The following is a 21,290-nucleotide window of genomic DNA, read 5'->3' on the forward strand; positions in this document are numbered from 1 at the left end:
CACTAGAAAATTAACTACTCAGGTAATTAACTAGTCAGTTATTATAGCTTTTCTTTTATCTTCTTTAATCTCAAAAAAGCAACACATATCTTGTTCAATCACTCTCAGTTGTATAACCCTTTTCATTCACTAGAAAAGCTAAGTGAAATTGCTATGGTCAGGTGACAACCAAACCTAGAATGAAAAAATGCAAAGAACCAATGCAATTAGAAAAGAAAAAAGAAAAAGAATATTTTATTATGATTTCCATTCACTACAGCCTTCAATCTCAATATCCTTTGATGGCAGCTTGATTATTTTAATTTTCAAAAGTAACACTGGACTAGTTAACTACTCAGGAAAAACAACAGAAGAAAACAAACATAGTGATCAGAGAAAAATAACTGGCTTTTTATTAGCACTTCAGCAATTATCTAGTGCTCCACGGTAAAGCATATGTTAAAGAGAACCATAGTACTACTTACACAAAGTAACAGAATGGGGTTTTTCTCCAAGTACAAATGAAAAAGTGTACCCCCTCCCTCATTTGCTATTTTTTAAAGAAAGGCTAGATATTTTATTAGCTCTCTATGAACAGACATGATGCATACTGCAGCTGGATACTTCAAGTTTGACAAGACAAAAATTAATGCTTCATGTTAGATCCCTTCAAATCCCCTTTTTTTCTTTTGCTTAGTTGGGAGGGATATGGATAATTAATTCTTTGTCTTCCTTCTTCTCCCATTTCCCTCCTATTTTTTATAGACCTGAAGGAAAAGTTGAATACAATGAAATTGAGAAGCTGTACATGCTACATTCAAATATAGCTGTCACAGTGTTTTAAATTAAAATTCAATTACAAGCCTTTTCCTGCAGTATACAACATAGTGCTTGCATGAAAAAATTTATGTCAAATCATAGAAAAGAGATCTGCAAAAATGATAGATCTGTTGTATATTGTTACATTTTTAATGTATCACCTGTTCAAAATCTGTGTTTTAAGTGATCTTCACATAAATACAGAGGTAGCCAAGAAGAAATGCTGTATTTAATATGAGGTCTCTATGCATGGTGTAATAAAAAAATGCTTGTTCTCTCGACCAAAATGGATTAATTTCAAGACTTTCTTCATAATAGTTTGTCTTCTCTAACACAAAGACATTGATTTCTTTTTTGCCTTTTCACCATGGACAGTTGCTATATCATTATGGAAATATGACAAATTCATGTTATTAGGCAAATATTTGAATTTCAGTCAAGGATACTTACCAGAATAAAAATGAAATGGCAATCTATGTCATAATTTAAATTTGCTGGACTTACTATGGAAATTAAACAGTGCTTTTAATTAAATTAGCAAAAAGCAATCAAAGCACTGGATTTTAAGTTTAGTCTGTTTCTGCGCTGTCCAAACAATAGAAAAAAATTCTAATGAACTTCAGTATCTTAAATATAGAAGCACAGAATGGCTTGGGCTGTAAGGGACCTTAAAGACCATCCAGGTGCAATTGGAACCCCATGGGCAGGGAACCTTGTGCAAGACCAGGCTGCTCAGAGCCCCATATGGCCTTGGTCATGAGCAATTCCAGGGATGGGGAACCTGTTCCACTGCCTCATCACTCCCACAGCAAAGAATTTCTTAACATCTAGTCGAAACCTGTCCTCTGTTAGTATGAATCCATTCCCCTCTGTCCTGTCACTACATGCCTGTGTGAAAAGTCCTTCTCCCGCCCTCTTTGGGGTCCCTTTTCGGTACTGGAAAGTGCTACAATGTGTCAGGGATGCCTTCTCTGCTCCCTGCTGAGCAGTCCCAGCTCTCTCAGCCTGTGCACACAGGAGAGCTGCTCAGGGCCTGTGATCAGCTTAGTGGCCTCCTCTGCATTTGTTCCAACAGGTCAACATTTTTCTTGTGTTGGGTGCCCCAGAGCTGAAGACAGCATTCCAGGTGGGATCTCACAAGAGCAGAATAGAGAGTGAGAATTCAAATGCGTTTTTTTCAGCATCACAACAATATTAATTAAGAAAGCATCACTAACCATCACTACTACTAAAGTAGTAAGTACAATTAAAAGCTAAGTGAACAAACTGAAACACTGTGGTCCAAATTCTGTGAACAGATAGGTATGAAAGACATTCTGCCTGTGCAGAACTGGACCATATTTTTTCTCAGACACTTAAAAAGGCAACGACTGGAAATGATGGACAATTTAGCAGCTGCTTAAAATAGGTAAGCAGTGCAAGTAAATGTACATTTCCTTGTCAGACTTTAAGATTACTTGGCAAGTGCCTGATATCCTGTGTTTCATTTAACATAAGTGCGCACCATAAAAAGTGGAACCACATTTTAAAGTAAAGTAACTTTCCTAAAATGTTCCTGATTCACAGCATCCATACAATCCCCAAAAGAAAAAGAACATTATGCTTAGATCTCAAATCATGTACACATCTAGTTCAGAGAATGTCCTGAGTTCGAAGGGACATGCAAGGATTTTCTTCTGCTTGCATCTGTTTGAAATTTATTTTTAAGTTTTGATGAAATCAAAAGTTGCATTGTCCATACCAGCCAAAAAACAGCTTTGATGATAAGACTGAATACAGTTTTGGCACAGTATTTTTTAGTGAATTTCCATGACAGAAGTACAGACAGTAAGGAGGAGGAAGTCAGTAACTACTTAAAGATGGCCATGAGTTATTAGGTTCTTCTTGTAACAGCACAATGTTGACCTTAAAAAAAACCATTTTTATTCTTTTATGCATTGTCTCATTGGAGATTTAGTTTGAAGGGCTAATCTGCCCATCTTTTATAAAAGTCTATATCCCCTGACTGAACTACATCTCCTAGGAGACAATGCAGTCTTCTCTAAAAGCCAGCTGCCTTAGGATATTGAGAGATGCTTCCACCTCTCATTTTCTGTGACCTCTGTGACAAAACTGTAGTCGGAAATATGAGCAGAATATAAATCAGTATTTAGCTTTGGTACGATTCCCTGACTTTGGCCTGCAGGGCATCACAGGTCTTTTTAGCATCTCCCAACAACATGGCAGTATTGGGCTTGTAGAAGATGGGATTGTCCACCGCTGCATAACCAACTCCCAGAGATCTCTTCATTACAATGACCTGCACATAAAGAGTTCATGTTTGAAACAGCAAAGCACAGCCACCACCCTTCCACAAACAAAGGCAACACAAAACCAACAAATAAAGAGAAACCTCTGACCAAAACAGAGTGCTCACTGCCATGAAATTGTATTTCAAATTTTAATATAGAAGATGAATTGATATCCAGACCAATTTCAGAAACATTTTCCTGTTAAAAACAATGTTTTTTCAGATTAAGAGATTGTGGACATTGCACATGCATTTACTTTATTCCATGTAATAAAGCCAAAGCATGGCATGTCTACTAATGACCACAACATTGAAGTGTTTTGAAACTTTAATTTTGAAGTGTTCAATTCCCTGATAGCAACAAAATTCAGATAAGTGTTCACACCAATACTTGGTGCAACTGTCTCTTTACTATTCATCTGTATTACTTCATACATAGGACATTAAAAAAAAATAGCCAGTTTTACCTATTGAGTGTAAGATTAGTTAACCATGGCATCTTTAGCAAAGAAACTGAGAAACTTTATCTTAACTGTGTCCATTTTTATTTCTCAAATTGCAATCCATAGCTACACATACTGCTGATGAATGTATATGTCTGAGAACTTGAATGGATAACCCACAGAACAACTGAGGCCAGGACTTCATTCAGAACAAAGTATCAAAGATTTCACACCAAGGAAACACTATATGTACTTTAGATCAGAGCAAAACTGTTAAGGTAACTACACTGTTGGTTCAACTTGGACAAGTCTAAGTGCTCTACTTGTCTCAGTCATGCATTTTTTAGGGGTTTTGTTTGGTTTTTTTGGGAGGCATGTTTGTTGGTTTTTAATTACTATTTATTATTTTATTTAAGCATACTATTCATTCTTGTATTTCTATCTCAGTATTAAAGTTGTCAACTATAAACTTAACAAAACAGCTATGAGTACAGAAATATTTCAGGGCTGTGGATATAAGCAGAGCACCATTTATTCTAATCACATTCTAGTAGAAGCAGCCTAATTGATCTTTTCTATTGCAGTCATCATTGGTCTCACTAAAGCACTTGATGATGATTCTAAAATCATGAAAAGTGCATCACACTTGCAAGGCACTAACCATTTTGTTGGACAATCTGAAGAAAAGCTTTTTGTGGAAACCAGAATAGTGGAAAAATCCTGTTAGCTTATCCTACAAACCATATTTTTGAAAGCTTGCTAAAGGTAGGTGATAATTCAACTCCATTAATCTCACCTGTTTGGACTTCCAGACTTCAAGAACTGGCATTCCAGCTATGATAGAGTTCGGATCTTCCTGAGCTGCTGAATTAACTGTATCATTTGCACCAATTACAAGGACCAAGTCAGTCTCTGCAGCAAGACAAAGAAAACAACACTGATGAAAAATTATCTGAAACTGAAACATTGAGGCTGATGCACATTCTAGGCAGAAGGACCCCTAATGGTTAAGTATGCTCACAAGTATTTTACAAACTTCTCAAGCCAATTATATATGAGAGTTCAAATGTGCTGCCAGCTACCGCTAACAAACTACACACATTCACAATCCAATTCAACCCTGCCACACAAAATTTAAAACCTTTTGATATTTAAATGTGGCTGAATACACACATCACTTCCAAATTTTTTTGTGCCTGGCTTTTTTTTTTAATATTTTTCTGAAAAACCTTTAGTAGCAAACTTCTGCCTTTTAAATAAATATGTAAAAAAAGCAAGAAGTTGCCAGTACAATGCTGTACATGACAGGGTCAAGTCATGTCATTAACAATAACTGAGCTAAAGAAGTAATAATAGTTTTGCTCTGCAAGGACAGGGTAGTAACAGAGATAATAAGGATATAGCATTTGCCATTTACTTCACAGCTACAAGCAATTCATAAAAAGCTCCCCCTACCCACTCCTCCCACCAAAAGACCTCTAGTCCTCTGCAAAAGAAACTGAATGGCTTGACTTCTTGACTTTCTATTGTTAAAATCCCTGTGCAGTGCAAAAACAGAAGCAAATCAATCATTCAATCTAATGGAAGGTTATGGCTCATGTGCTAACCTGGGAAGTCTTCATTGATTTCATCCATTTCCAGTACAATATCATAGGGAACACCAGCTTCTGCTAGCAGTACGTTCAGCTGACCAGGCATACGGCCAGCCACAGGGTGAATACCAAACCTAAAAGGGAAGAAACTCCTTTAATAAGTTTGGACAACTGTGTTTTATACATTAAAACTATCACCTGTGAGTTAGAAGGGTGAGAAGCTCTTAAATATAAGCACAAATGGCAATTAATGAAAAGAATCTGTTAAAATTTAACAGTTCACCTTCCAAGCAGTACTGTATTTCAAATCTTGTGACAGATTCTTTTGGACTTTTACAAATGATCCTTTTAATTCCAAAACTACCATCCACATTAGTATGTTTTTCAGGTCCTTTACATCACTGAAAACACCACAGTGTTTAAATAAAATTGCAATGAGAAAGGCCAGAGACCATGCCACCTTTCTGAAGGAAAACTACTCCTAGACCTAGAGATGCCCTTAACAAATGACTTTATTACTCAGGTATGTCTAGAGTATGTACAAGAAACACTTGTATGAACATTTTCAATCCAACTGAAAAATTAACAGCAGAAGACTTCAAGCACAAGAGAACGTCTAGCTGAATTAGGTTAACATGCCACTTTCTTCTCCGGATTGACTTTAGGAGGAAATGAAGAGGGGACCAAAAAAAGGATGGGGAGTGAAAAGGTAAAGAGCTAAAAAACTAACAGTTTAAGCATAAACATTTTAAAAAATGTTTTCAGAACAGCTCAAAAATAACATAGAGAGATTACACTGCTCATGAGTTACTAAAGCTTCAGACAGACCAACAGACCTGGGGTGCTCAGGCATGTATGTATGCAGCTCCCTAAGATTAAAAACCTGAAAAAGCCAGAATGGAGATGTTAAGCTGGTTTCGCTGCAAACCAAAGACGTATTTGGTTAGAAGCAAATCTGTTTCCTGTTGTTACTCTTCTGATCATCTACTGGCCCTTACAAGCAAGGCATATCCATGTCTACTGTCATGTGCACTTTCTGTCTTTCCATCTCCAAAGCTATCACCAGATGCAGTGCTGACTCACGCATGCCAGAAGTGCCTCAGATTAAGATTGTATGGGGCTGAAGATAATGTTTAATTCAGAAGTCTACAGATACTTTGGAAAAGAAGGAAAATAGTCAAGAAAAAACTTGGATTTTTGAATTATTGGATTTTGGAAGAGAAATTTCTGAACAGAAATCCAAGTAAGTCAGGAATTAAATGAAAGTAATTCAGAATTCTTCAGAAAGGAGAGAATTACTAATAAATCAATTTGCCATGACAGATAGATAGTCATATACTTCTATTTTCAACTCCACTGCAATGGAAATGACTGACGGATCACAAGTCCCAGTCCAATCAACACAGATCACTTGTGAATTAACGACTGAACAAATACATCCTTAAATGGGCAACTGAGCACTCCATCATCAAGGCAACATTAATACAATAAAATACAAGACAATTGGAACTCCAGCAACAAAATTAAGGACATATGATTAATCCACATAATACTAGATATAATACAGCTTTAAGCTCTAGGTCAAAGAATAGGTTAAAAGCTAGTTTTAGAAGGAATGCTTTTAAAGAAGAACAGGAATAGATTGTATTCAGCTAGTAAACATTTGGGACCCTGTTGCAAAGGCTAATACCTAGAATCAGAAGGAGAGCAAACATACAGCACAAATTACTAACAGCTTATGTTTCACACCACTCAGTAACACAAGCCATGTGTAGTACTGCAGATAGATCTTAAGTATACCAAATTTGATCACTAACAGTACAGTAAGAGAACTCTTATTCTGAAGTACCCTTGAGAAACTCATCACTCCTCTGGCAGTGAAAATAGATTTTCCAACAAAATTCTCTTTTGTGTCTAATAAAATTGAGTGCCTTTGTGACCAAAGCTGCTTTGGCAATACACAAAACAAAACACTCGTGAGGTTTCTATTAAGTACTATATACACATACAATCTTATTTTAAGGGCTGGAAAGCCAAAATTTAAGCTGCCAAGAGAATGAATTTCACCTTTGACTTCGCCATTCCTGGCAAGAGGCAAGGAAAGAAGAAAAGAAAGGGACAAATTATCTTCATACAGGAAGAGTTATGGCATGAACCATCAGTAGTTAGAGACTTCTGACAGACTCTGCTTGAAACCACATACTGTGTATTCAAAAAGTTTGAGAAAGCTGCTCATACAAAAGCTTTTTTGGACAAATATTGAAGTGACTCCCAAAAGTCTGCTTGTAAGAGTCTGTTAACCGAATATGACAGTAGCTTGCCAGTACTACTCAAAATTGGATGTGCAAGAATGTAAAAAAAGAGTAATTTAAAATTATAGCTTCTCTAAGACTCTCACTATGTCACAAGGTAACACTTACACAGTTCTGGACTGAAATCAGCCTATCCAGTAGAAAGCAGGATTCAGAATTCAGGTAACTGTGCAAAATAGATACTAAAAATCCCTGATGGCTCCTAATGAGTCAAATAAAAGCAGCAATCTTGCCTCCAACTCACAACAGCAGCAGTTCTTCAAAGTTATGTGCATTTCAGCAGGAACATTTTGTTACATATGCCATCTCAGATGTTCATAACATGAATCTCATTCATACTCAAAAATTTAACACAAATTATTTTCAAAGGGAAACATGTTTTACGGCAAAAATGCTTTCAAGTGAAAAATTGCAAAGTTTCTTTGATACTCTTTTGTCATCAGTAATGCAGGAACTCCCTTAGGTTGGTTGGTTTGTTTATAAATCAAGAAGAAATCTTAAACCACAACACACAGTCACAGCCATGTTGTGTATGACTTGAAACATTATTCTTGTATTTCACTGAAACACAGAATTCAACAAGAATTTTTTCTTTTGATTTGAAAACATAATGTGGGGCTTGCTTACCACCAACGATTGTCAAATACTGAAGTAAGTGTACATCACCTTGCTACTCACACTTCATAGGTAAACAGCTTAAGGCAAGGATATTCAACTCTTTTAACCAGCCTCTACTGAATACCTTTTAGTTTTATAAAGACAACACAGCGCACAAGTTTATGTTTTGAACTTTTTAAAGTAATATAAAACTGCAGCATTTTATTTTAAATTTAGACTAGATATCTAAAACTCCTGACATATCTAGCACTTTCAGCACAGAAAACTGCATTTGGAGTTGAGAGGGATAGAAAGGACTGAAGGTAGCTGAAGTAGTACGAACTCAGCAATATCAAAAAGACAGCTATAGCATGAAAAATTATTGAAAAATCTCAAAATAGAAATTACTTTTCATACAGCTCATAAAGTCAGTATCTATCTTTATTACAGCTGGCTAAATAACATTCTTGTAATCAAAAATGAAAGAGCTGGCTCACAATAGCAGCACCTAACCCAGTACAAAAGTGTTTCAGGATCACTTCATCAATGTGAAGATAGGGTTCCTGTCATTATACCAGAGCTGAGCAGAGCCAAGTAGCATCTGCCTGGTGCCTAAGTGAACTTACTCAACAATTTAAATGTCATATTTGCCCAAGGGCTTGGCTTCACTTACAGGTTCTCACATCTCATTCACTTTATTTAGACACCACTCTTCAGCTCTGTTTTCAGTAAAAACAGGAATCCATCACTCAAGGTAACGGGAAGGGGGAAAAAGCCACCAACAAACTATATGAACAGAGAAGTACATCATTCAAGTATTCCACATCTTGAATCCTGCCATATAACAACAGTTGCAGTGCAGAATGACTTAAGAGTATAATGTTTATCATAGGTATGGACAACTGCAGGTTACAAGCTAACCCAGCTAGCTTAGACTTACTGTCATGCTGAAGGCAACATATGCCCCCAAAACCAGTCCTATGGCATGGATCAAGCTTGGTGGCTCTGCTGCAATCAAGCCAGTTAAATTTAAATTAAGTTAGACAGCTAAATTACACATACTAAAGTAAGGGCTGACACCAGCTCCCTATTTCCAACCACTATCGTATATGACAGCAGGGTCAAGATGCAGATGGATCTTAGCTCTGTGCAATAGCCTTCCCAAGAACCCAACTACAGGCAAAAAACAAGACCCTGCTTCCACAAAGCATCATATACTGACCTAGTAAGGTCATCCAGAGGTGAGCTGACGCATATGGAACCAACAGCGCACCTACAATACTCCCCCAGAACACAGTAACAGCTGCATCCTTGCAGAAGCCATCAGGCACTGCATGGTTTGCAAGTTCTAACTACAGCAATAAAGCACTGGAGCGAAACAGACCTGATGGACTTCAGCTGTCCCTTCATGTGCAGCATTAATAATTCAGAACCCATACACCAAAGCTGATTACCACAAACCAAGAACTGACACACAGGTACAGTTTGTGTTTTCATACTGTGTATAATAACTCAGCTTCCCAGAAACCTGCACCAGCACACATTGTCCTTAAGCTGCCTCTCATCAGTGACAGTAATTTCCATCTTGCACGTGAGCTACGCAGTGTGTTAAGGCTGCTTGGGACAGCATCTTAACAGCTCATCCTTAAAAATTCTTCTAGATTTTCTTGTAGAGCCACAACAGATGATGGTTTTAAATTGATACCACAAATAGTTTTAGGTAATCAGGCTTATTTATTAATTTGCAGATAAATGTGTAACTGATACTCATGCACATGTTCTATTACTTACAAGAAATTAAAGAGGGGAGAAAAAAATCAGAATACTAAACACATCTGATTAGAGTTCAACCACTGACATATCAATAAGAAAAACTTAAAAACACAGGTACAACATTAAATCAATATTACCATATTTTCAAAAATGTAGAAAACTCTTATTTTCATGTTGTTCAAAAGTAATTACATTCTCCAGCACCAAAAGACAGAAATCCAAGTCCTTCAAGATATCTACCTTTAAAAAGGTAAAAAAACCAAACCAGAACACTAACTTCCTAGCAACTATTTTTAAAAACTGTTAAAGAGGCAATGTGCATGTCCCTCAACTACGAATTCCTAGAAAACCAACTTATTAACTACGTAATTATTTAGAAAGTCTACACAAAGCATAATTTTAAGAGTCCTTCCATACCAAAATGCATTTTTCTTATCAAGAACATCTTATTATGCAGAAGAACTAAACACACTGACAGCAAATGTCTCAAGAAAGTTATACTGTGGTAAAAACTAGGACAGTTAACTGGATGTGGATATGAGAGCATCAACAACCCTTGCATATATGAGAATGTACAGTTTTAGACTGTAATTATGTTTCTATATATAAAATTACTACAGAATATAGTTTTATTATATAGGAAAAATCAGAATTTCACAACCAGGGTTCTACAAACAACATTACATGTGAACTTCAACATTACTGATGAACTTCAGTAAGGCAAGAACTTTCAACAATTTACTTACTTCTAACTTTGCAGAAATACAACACCAGTTGTAGGACAGCCATTTCCTCTCCAAGGCCAATAGATTCAAGGGGCTATGGGATTTAGACTATAAAAAGTTTTGTTGTTTATCCATCCATGACAAAGGAAAGTTATACTCAAGGCTCAGTAATATCCAGCTTTCTCTGTGACTTTACTAATGCATTAAAGATGTGATCTGCTGCAAGACCATCTCAAGTGAGCGATGATGCTAGCTAAGCAACTGATTAACTAAAACAGTCTAAAGTTTCCAAAATCTCTCCTGTATTTCTAAATTTAAATCCTAGTCAAAGGTTACGCATGATGTTATATAATCTGCGGTCTTCAATGAGAATGTTATGGCTATAGGCAAAGCAAACTAAAACAACAGCTTCTCTGGATCAGTGGTGAGCCATGAAACAAAAAACCAGACCATATGACAGTCGCAATTTTTCTTGGCACACGATGGGCATTACAGACTGATGCAATCCTGTGTCCATGCTGGCAGCCCTCCACAGCGTGTGTGTGAGAGTGTCACTACATCTGGATGGTGAGTGCATTAGGGTCCCGAGGCACTCCAGGCCTACTGAAACCAGAGGACAACAGCTGCACTCAATGAACACCATGGGAGCCCAGCAAAGTGATGAAAGGCCTGAATTACCACAAACTGTAAATACAGATTTCTTTCATTAAAATACTAGGTAACCACTGCAGTCATCCCTTCCTGAAACTGATTCATTTTAAGTATAAGCCATTTATTTCAAGAACTCATTCACTTTTCCCTCCTGCAAAGCCAACATAAAAGGCAAAACCAATTTTTTTTTCTTTTTTTTATTTCACCAAGGTTGGTCAAAAAAGAGCTAACCCCCCACAGAAGCACTGAAAGGAAAGCCAGAAGTGTACAAGACTGTCATCGCATTAGCCATGAAAGGGTTTTTTTGTTGCAAAACTAAGCGCCCTCAAATGCGATCTGGACACACACAGAGCTGTTGCTAAACATGGAGAATCAAGGTGTGAGGACTGCTCCAGGAAGCAAATACACCACCACACACCCTCATTTCTCATGCACAAACAAATACATCCATAAAGCAATTTTATATGCAAAATTCTGGTTAAACACTAACAAGTTATTGCTGCTAAACCCTAGAACTCTACTGTTACCCAACACAATGCTGAAATACGCTGCAAAAGCTTACATGCAACTTTTTAATAAGGTTGGAAAAGTAATGGAAGAAAAAAAACAAAACCAAAAAACCCTAATTACTAGAGGAATGATTCCAAAGGGAAGTCACCATCTAATTGAAATAAACATATGGAAATCAGAGAATGAGTCTGGCTAACCAGCATCTCCCAAAATACCTTGTTTGAAATGAAAACTGAGCCTTGATTGATTTTAAAATATTAAGTTATCATAAATAGAAAACAAGCAAAATTTCAAACAATCAGCAAGATAGACATAATGTTTGCTTTCCAGTATTTTCAGAATATATAAGGTCTACAGAAAAACTGAAGGAGGAAAGGAGACTTGAGGCCAATAGTGGAAACCTAAGAATTATCTCTGTTTTTTGGAATAGCACTCCAGCAGAATAAATTCAGGCGACTGGAGACATGCACTCCCATAATCCTTTCATGAGATGCTCAACGAACTCTAATAGCAGTCTTGCCTGCAACAGCAAAATCTTACAGGAGCCCCATAAGTGTAGGTGTAAGTTGTTAATGGTTAGGACTATCTGCAACAAGAGGAGAGGCTGAAATCTGGGATTCTTCTGCCTGCAGAAGAGAAGGATCAATGGAATCTTATCGCTATGTATAAATATAGATGAAGGGCAATAAAAAAGATAGAGCCAAATTCTTCTCAGGGATATCCAGGGAATGGGCAAGAGACAACAGCTGCAAATTGCAACACAGAAAAAACTGGTTTTACCCTAACGATGACTAAACATCATAAGAAACTGCCCAAAAGAGGTTGTCAGTCTCCATCAAGACATTCAAAATCCAATTGGACAACATTCCAGGCAACTTTTCGAGCTGATCCTGGTCTGAGCAAGGGGGCTGGATGAACTAGACAATCTTCAGAGGCGTCTTTAACTTTGCTATTCTGTGCCTCTGTCAATGCTGAAAAAAACGTTAAACCAAAACTAGCGGTTTTAATGGAATGAAAAAAACCAAAACAAACCACCTGTAATACTTCTCATCAAGAAAAGCACTTACCTAACGTTTTTCCCTTGTTCTCTCAACATCTTCACCAGATCAGCTATTGGGTACTGAGCTTTTGCTGCACACAAGCCATAACCTGAAAGAATTTCAAAATTTTAATGCATTTTCCCTTTTTAGTGCAGAAAGACCAGTTGCAGACAATAAGTGTACCTTCCACACACAGAGATGTTCTCATAATTAAAAATAAATGAAAGAAATTTAGAAAACACACATCAGATTCTCACACATTCCCAGCCTGACCACTGTAATTAATCTCTTTCTTGATCTCCTGACCACTTACAGTGCAGTGATTTGACCAGTCAAACTACAAAAGCACTTATTTCGCCCTCACAAAAAGACATGTTCCTTTCTATATCAGAAAAGGATGTTTCAGACAGGTATTTTGAAAAATTGATAAAAGGGTGATTGTCAGGTTACTTGACAACCATTATCCTCAACAGAATTTCAATCCGCTTAATGCAACTCTAGCAGCTAGATATGGCTTTTAGCAGCAAATAATTTTTTCAGTCTCTCTGAGCTAATTCATCAGAGCAACTACGCCAAGGATAAAAATAAAAAACATGTATTATTAATGGTGTGCTCAAGGTTTGACTACAGGAGAAAGACGCAAACTCCTTGAAGATGATTGCAAGCTTCATCAGGAAAAAAAGTAGCTTACCAAATTAGAACCCTAAATCACTGATGGTCTCTTTAAACTTGAAGCAAAATGAAAGATAACTTTGTATTTTAGCATTCTTCACATTCCAGTGCTAAAATGAGTTTAACATGATAGTCATGCCATTTAGTTGAAGGAGAAACCCTAAACTGTCCCCTACCTGAGTTTTCCTTTCAGGGAATGTACTACTGAATGACATGAACAGCCAACATAATAATTTCAGACAATTCAGGCTTTGGTTTTCAGGTTGGGTTGTTTTACTTTAATTACAGTATTTATATTTACTACATTTTCGATGGGGGTTTTTGGCCTTTCTTTTTCATAAACAAATGCAGAATTGAACAAGTACATGAGAAGTGTAAACAAAATCCTGTCTTTCAGGATTTAACAGATCTGTCGGTAAAATTGGTACCACTGGTACTGTAGTTGTGCTTGGAATTCAGTTAATTTTGTGTACAGCTGTTGTGGTGTAAACTTAATTTACAAAAGATAGCTTTTGTTCTGAAGAATTTAAAATGCAAATAAAAAGGACAAACTTTGATGACACATACACAAAGAAAAATGAAGTGGCACACATCTCTGCACAGGGGAATGATATCTGACCAGGGAACAAAAACAAATCACATGGACTCAGTCAACATTTGATATGCTGCTGCCATACTGCAACCTCTTTGCTGCTACCTTTTTTTGGTTTGTTCTGTGTTTTTGTTCGGTTGGGATTTTTATTTTTAAATCACACCCTCTGAACATCTTGTTGTGTAAGTCAAAAGAGTCTTACCTGGAGTAATAATAATGCTATTAGCTTCTTTTATCATTTCAACTGCATTGTCCAAATTGATTTCTGTGTGAGTTCCAGTAATTTCCATGGGCTTCCCACCAGCTGTTGATGCAGTGCCATAGCCCCCAAGAATCACATTTGCAAGGGAACGGTTCATAGCCTAAAAGACAGGATGGTTTTGGTCATATAAAGATGAAATCCAAAAATAAAGGTGACACTCCACAAAGAAAACTTCTGAGGAAGATTTCTGAAAATATTAAAGACTTCCTGACAATGGTCTTTATAAGCTGGTTTTACCTTCTTATAATCCAAAGACTCTTAAAACAGGCTTTTTAAAACAGTTTACCACAGCCATCACCAAACATCAGCTTTGAACACATTACATTACACACATAGTGGGAGAGCGCCAATATTTCTCCAAAACAAAGAACAAAACTATGCAAATAGCAAATATTTTTGCTCTTTTTGTTCTTAAAAGGGAAGAATATGAAAGAATGCATGCTTGATGACAGAGTTTTTAAATTTTGTTTTTACATTGGCATATACACACACACATTTTTGCAAGATATTTTCCATAGTTTTTAACCAATTTAACATGTAAGCACAGCACTGCTCCATGACAGCATGGAATCCACAAAGCTCTTACAGGTAGTACTGAAGCAAAACTGCTACAGCAACAAAACAGGAAAACACAAAAGCAGCTAATCAGCCACACTGAACCAGCCACATTGTAAAGAACTGAAGGGGACCACTGACTTACTGGCTGACCACCAAAGGAAAACAAGAGATTTTAACTAGAATGTTTAAGAGAAGAACACACCCTGAAAATCTGGCTCCATTAGACACATAGCCAGAAAAAGCCATTGGCTAAATGCTTTCTTTGGCACGCCTGCTCATGACTGTGGTCCCAAAGTAATATCTGTCAATAACTGGAAATAGGAAAAACTTGTAACTGCAGGGGATAAAAAACTTTAGAAGCAGGAAAGGAAGAGGATAAAATGCTTCTTTAATTACACATATGAGTCATACATCTTCTGTACTAGCTGAGAAGCCATGACAAAATTTAGGAATGGATCTGGAGAGTCACAAATATAAGTAGGAGGAAGTACAAAATTATGCTTCCAGATGTCTATTCTCCCCATTTCAAATCATGCAGTTCCACAGTTTTTTTGCCATAGTCTCAGAAGGTGTGCCACTCTTTGAAATTTATTATCTAGCAAATAAGCAAAATGATGATGTTAGAACTTCTGTTTTTCCTGATAAGTCATCAGTGTGTCAGATACTGTAAGGGATGCACACAAACATGGTGAAATCAATATTTTTCACTGTCTACAGCACACAGTATTTCACATACCCTGAGAACACACTGCCTTTGGCATCTATCTCAACATTATAGCAGTTGTGTCAGGTAAGACAGCCTAGACAGAAGAATACCCTCTGCAGATGTTGCACATGCCAAGCTTGTAGGGAGGACAGCACTTTCTACACATATCTAAACCAAAAGACAACAGTTAGACCAAGTCAAAGGGGAAAAAAAAGAAGATAAAATATAATTAGAAATATGGGAATCGGCTAAAAGCAAGCATAAGATTGAAGTACCCTTGCCTGGCTCCACTGCAAAGAGCCAAGAACTTCCAAGAGAAAATGTGGAAGGCAGAGAAGAGCCAAGACCTTTATCAAGCAATCATTAACCAACATATCTGGGACAGTGTGAAAACTCTTCTGTAGCCTCTTCCACCTTCTTTACCACCACACACCACAAATACGGAGGTATAAAGTGAAGCTTCATCACTCACTGATAATCCAACAAGTGGCAAAAAGCCTTCTATGCTGAGCACAGACAAATAACAATGGTCAGGAGCTTACAGTCCAGGGAAAATCAAATACCTGAATCCTGAGAACTGCAAGTGCTTCCACTGTGCCTACAGAAACTTCACAGCTAGTACACAGGAATGGTCAGCATATAATTTGTAAGACTAACACAGTTTGTCCCCTCTCTTCCTCTGTTTCATCAACCCAGTTAATGGTTCCTCTTCAACCTTAAGTTTCTTCTGGATCCCATGATGAGTCTAATACCAGAATTGCAATCATCAAGTATTACCTCTGGGTAAAAAAGGAGTGACGAAGACATGCTAGCAATCAAATGTTCTGAATAAAATGTATTGTGTTGGTGTCTTAAAAGACTCACAATTCATAGGATAAGCAAACAGTACAGGCCTTTGCTTTTTGAAGTTAAATTCCCTGCCTTTAACTCAGTTATCAACTGAGGCTTTAAAAGACTCAGCACTGACTATGGATAATTAGGTAAGTATCAATAAATATACTAGTTTTTTTGACAGAAATCATACTAAAAAATAGGGGGGAAAAACCAAAACAAACAAAAAACCAAACAACAAACAAAAAGAAAAAAAAACAAAGAAAAAAACCTCAGAAAACAAACAAACAAAAAAGAAAAACAAAAAAAACACAAAAAACCACAAAAAACCCAAAAAAGTAAAAAAAAAGAAGGAAAAAACCAACAAAAAAAAAGTCGACAAAAAAATCCCCCCCCGCAAAAAAACCTAAAACACACAGGCAAAAAAAGGGGGAAGGAGAAACTTTTGCTTCATTAGCACAGGTTGAAACACCAAGCGCAGAATTTATTGAAACTCTTGAGCATTTCCTTCTCCTGAAATGCAGCTTCAAGACAATGATACTGAATCCCCTGATTATAACAATGCTTTCTGAAGTAATTATTTCCATTAAAGGAAGTATAGCAGAAAATAAAAATTCTGGGCTTAGAGCATGTTATTCTGCTTACTGTGCAGAAATCATACAAAATAATTTTCATTTTACTGGTTGATGAACTTCAGTTGTCTAAGCTTATATAAAGCAGCACAAGATTTCTAGACACTACCTCAAAAACTAAACTTCCTGTAATCTGAGAAACACTGGGGAAAGTCACTCTGTCACTGCCTAACTATTTTGCTAACTACTCCCTCAGGCTTCCTATTTACCTATGCTCCTCCAACCAACTCTGTAAGTATTTCAAAACTCTCTTGTGAGTGCTAAGAGAATGAGCAATATTAGAAAGGAAAGAGACAGTAAAACAAAAATGAAGGTATAGATAAATTACTGGTAAACACACACCAAACAGTTCACATTTTCCCTGAAGTTTACAAGAATTTGATTCTTAAAAGAGTTTTATACCTGTCTTATCCATAAGCACTATTTTTCCACTGATGTGGACTAAATTCCTGAATGTATACAACTAAATATATGAGCTACATAATATGATTTCCTTTTGATAAGGAGACAGAAAATGTTCAAGAAAGAGATTCTTTGCAATTCATACTTAGAATTGTTAATTTTAACTCGCTTTCATGTAGTTTTACAAGAATACCTTTTTAAGCTTTTCTGAAATTTTTCCTCAAGAATGATGAAAAAGAATGATACTGAACATTCCTAACACGGTAACAATACTATTTATCAGTGGAGATGAAGTAAAAGATGATTGTCAGAGCTGACCAGAGGAAAACATCAGACAGGAGAACAGTGGCACCGATCACACAAGAGCACAAGGGCAGAAACAAAGCAGGATTACACCATAGAGAATGAGAAAGTTGGCAGCTGTGGTGCTGCAAACTGTTTTCTTTAAACCATTACCTCTCCATCTTTGAATACAAGGCCTCTACACAAATGTTGCAGAGAAAAGGAGGTCATTACTATAGCACAATACAACTCTCACACCGAGATGAAGCTCAAGCTTGCAGACACACAGCACTGAACTCACGCAGGCCTGCTGCCACCCCGTGGTATTCCAAAGTAGCTGCTCTGAAGAAAAGGGCACACTTTTCTGCACTCCAAAAACCAAACTGCAAATCGCTGTCTAACCAATAAACACACTTCTTAAAGTATCTCCTGCTACATATTAAATCTCGCTTAAGTTTAACCACATTTCAGAAGCTGTATGACTGGAAAAAAAATAGCTGACCACAAGTAATCATACTTCTTTGAGCCCAGATACAAATCCTTAAAGGGCTTTCCTCAGTTTTGAGATATGTCTCTCACCAAATCAAATAAAAATTACTGACATCTAGTCCAACAGTTTCAATCAAGAATTTTCTAGTCTATAAACATGTAACAGTTTGAGATCCAATGGCTTATCTTCCTAAAAAACATGGTTAAAAAAGCTTTTTCATAACTCAAACAAGCAGAGTTTCTGTTGACTTCTTACCACACACATGATGTAAGAGAGGATGGCCCCAGAGGAGCCGATGAGTGCACCAACAATGGTCAGCAAGTTGTTGTTCAGGAGAAAGCCCTCAGCACACAAAGCCCATCCAGAGTAACTGTTCAGGACAGTAATAACTACAGGCATATCAGCACCTCCAATAGCTGCTGTTAAAGTGACACCCTGGAGAAGGAAAGAAAATACTTAACGTCAGCAATTACTAAGGAGAACACCCAGAAAAGACACTCAGCCTACAGCACTGAAAAATAAATATAGAATGGCTTGTGTTGGAAGGGACCTTAAAGATCAGCCAGTCCCAACTGCCCTGCCTTGGGCAGCACTGGAGAAGCCACACCTCGAATCTTATGTCTAGTTTTGGACCCCTCACTCTAATAAAGAGCAAGTCAAGAGAAGGTCAACTGAGCTGACCACTAAATCATGTTGGTCAACTGAGCTGACCACTAAATCATGTTGGTCAACTGAGCTGACCACTAAATCATGTTGCTTAGGGTTCCAACCAACCTGGTCTTGGACACATCCATGAATGGGGCATCCACAACCTTTCTAAGCAACTATCAAGTTACTTAGAGCCTATTCAAGTATTGTCAGTGTAGGTATCCAGGCTGAGAATTCAACTTGCCAAATCTGCCTTTTCAGAGAGAACAGGAAGGTACCCCACCATTCTCACGTTCAGCTTAGTCACATTTTTTTACTTGCTAAATTATCCTACTAGCTCCATGGAACTGTTCATACCATTAAGGCATTCATATTGAACAGTCTTGCAAGACACAGTTTACAGAATGGCAATATTCAAGGTAAATTTTGCAACACTGGCATACACTGGTGTAGGTGAATGGCAGAAGTTACACAAGGACATCATCTCAAGAGGCTATCATAATAATCAGTAAATCAGAGCTTTTCCAGGAATTTTAGGAATTACCTTTCTAAAAAGTATTCTCTAATATCACTCTGTTGCATAAAAAAATTCATTAATCAGTAGCTGCAAAACTTAAGTATAAAAATGCATTCCAGTTCTCTGGAACAATTCTCGTTTACACCTAGATCTAGAAAAGTCAGTTGCTACTTGCTACTTCAACTTACCACACAGGCATGCACCATGCCCACCATGACTCAGGATGGCAAAATATAATGAATAAAGAGGAAACTTGCAGGACTGGAGAATAAACTCCTTTTGTAACTTGTTTCACTTTCTACAATTCCTTAACTTACCATTATGGCTGAGAGTGCTGACACAGAACCCAGACAAGTAATTCCCGTGGTGTAAGAAGGATCAAGCATGTAAGGTATCATCCCACCAAAGCTGGCAGCCAGCAATCCTGCATTCAATGCATGCCGACCAGGTAAGAGCAGAGGTGCAGAGTTCAGGATACCTGCGATCAAACACATTTTCAGACATGAACATGTACACTCAAGGAAGCCTGCTGCTAATGTTCAGAGAAGACTGAATAACTCAGCAAAAGAAAAATTAAAAAAGAAAAAAAGGGAGGGGTAGAAGATAAAACAAGTTAGTGGAAGCTGAGATTTTCTGCTGACTTAGAACTGCAAGACATTTAAACTTCCTCTAGATTCTCAAATAGTCTTCTTTAAACTGTATTTACTTCTTATTTCACTGAAGTGCTCCAGAATAGCTAGAAAAATATCTTTTCCTTTTGAAAAGCCTTTTTATTTTTCCTTCAACAAAGTCCTTCCACTTTGCCTCCTGGTCTTTGTATGTTGAATATGACACACAGTAGAAGGAAGCTTTTAGCTGGAACTTCTACACAAGGATTATCTCAGTCTCTCAAAAACTGTGTGCTTAAAAAAATATGACTACACAGGTAACACCAAGTATAAAACATTCCTATTTTCAAATGCATTAATTTCACAACTACCCTCAGTCACACGGAACTCCCACAGCTTCCCACATCTGCAGAAACTTGAGGGGAAAAGGCGGTTCAGTATTTCTGTGATTCAGTTAAAAAAGACAGTCACATTAATTTCATACTAGGGTTTGGTTTTTTTCAAACCACATGACAAAGGGTTGAAACAATGCAAGTTTGCCAGTAATTACTTACATCAGAAATAAATGTCTCATTTAGATTTGAAAAAAAAATTAATTCTCATTTAAAATTCATTTTCATTTCATTCATTTTCATTTCATTTCATTTCATTCATTTTAATTTTCTCATAAAAATTTGAGAAAAGCTGAATTCAAGGGAAACAATGAACTGATGGTCTCAGCCAGGGGAGTCAAAGTGTGTGGCTTACTACCCTTTTCCATACCATAGGATCAGTAGTTTGCTAATACAGACAAACTTCGTATTTCGTACCATGATGATATGAAAATGCAAGGGAGAAAAAAGTAAACAAAAATAGGAGAGCAGGCTCAAACAGGCAGTGAAGTTTACCAGGGACATGCGCACAAATCACTGAGGAGGTACAATGGAGAGAGAAAAAATAACTCAGAACAAATAAATTAATAACTACTTAGCAGAGATACATCAGAAATACATACTACTGACAAATCCTTCAAAAGATTATTAGAGAAGACAGCTTTCCATCCTTGTCATATTTCCTCCTTCAAAGGCTGGTCTCACAAACATTGAAGAAAGCAAAGAGATGTTTCCCAAAGGAACTATTGCAAAGTTAACAACAGGATTAGTAATAGGGAGCTCTTAGCCTGAAATTCTTAGCACAAGTATCACCTCAGCTTCTCAAAAGCTGTGTGCTTACAAAACCAAAAATAAATGCAATAAAGAAAACTTCACATGCGTAATAATCAGGAATTAGTGAGTATTTAATTTAGAAAACATATTTGCTAAAACAGCAAGAGGCATGAAGCATGGAGTCTGTGCAGTAGGTAAATAGACAGTGAACTGA

The 21,290-nt window shown here is 37.0% G+C and overlaps 1 protein-coding gene across 2 annotated transcripts in view; it reads right to left on the bottom strand.

The window, feature by feature from the left end:
- Positions 1-206: 206 nt before the first annotated feature.
- Positions 207-21,290, bottom strand: part of NNT (nicotinamide nucleotide transhydrogenase) — a 43,004-nt gene continuing 21,920 nt past the window's right edge. For both annotated transcript variants that reach the window (XM_058824344.1, XM_058824345.1), the window contains exons 16-22: positions 19,641-19,801; positions 18,414-18,593; positions 14,198-14,357; positions 12,759-12,840; positions 5,139-5,257; positions 4,328-4,443; positions 207-3,097 (exon numbers count right to left, since the gene is read on the bottom strand). In XM_058824344.1, coding sequence (XP_058680327.1) covers positions 2,948-3,097; positions 4,328-4,443; positions 5,139-5,257; positions 12,759-12,840; positions 14,198-14,357; positions 18,414-18,593; positions 19,641-19,801 — 968 coding nt within the window. In that variant the 3' untranslated portion in view covers positions 207-2,947. The remainder of the gene's footprint in view (positions 3,098-4,327; positions 4,444-5,138; positions 5,258-12,758; positions 12,841-14,197; positions 14,358-18,413; positions 18,594-19,640; positions 19,802-21,290) is intronic.

This window comes from Ammospiza caudacuta, chromosome Z (genome assembly GCF_027887145.1).
Source record: "Ammospiza caudacuta isolate bAmmCau1 chromosome Z, bAmmCau1.pri, whole genome shotgun sequence".
Taxonomy (NCBI): domain Eukaryota; kingdom Metazoa; phylum Chordata; class Aves; order Passeriformes; family Passerellidae; genus Ammospiza; species Ammospiza caudacuta.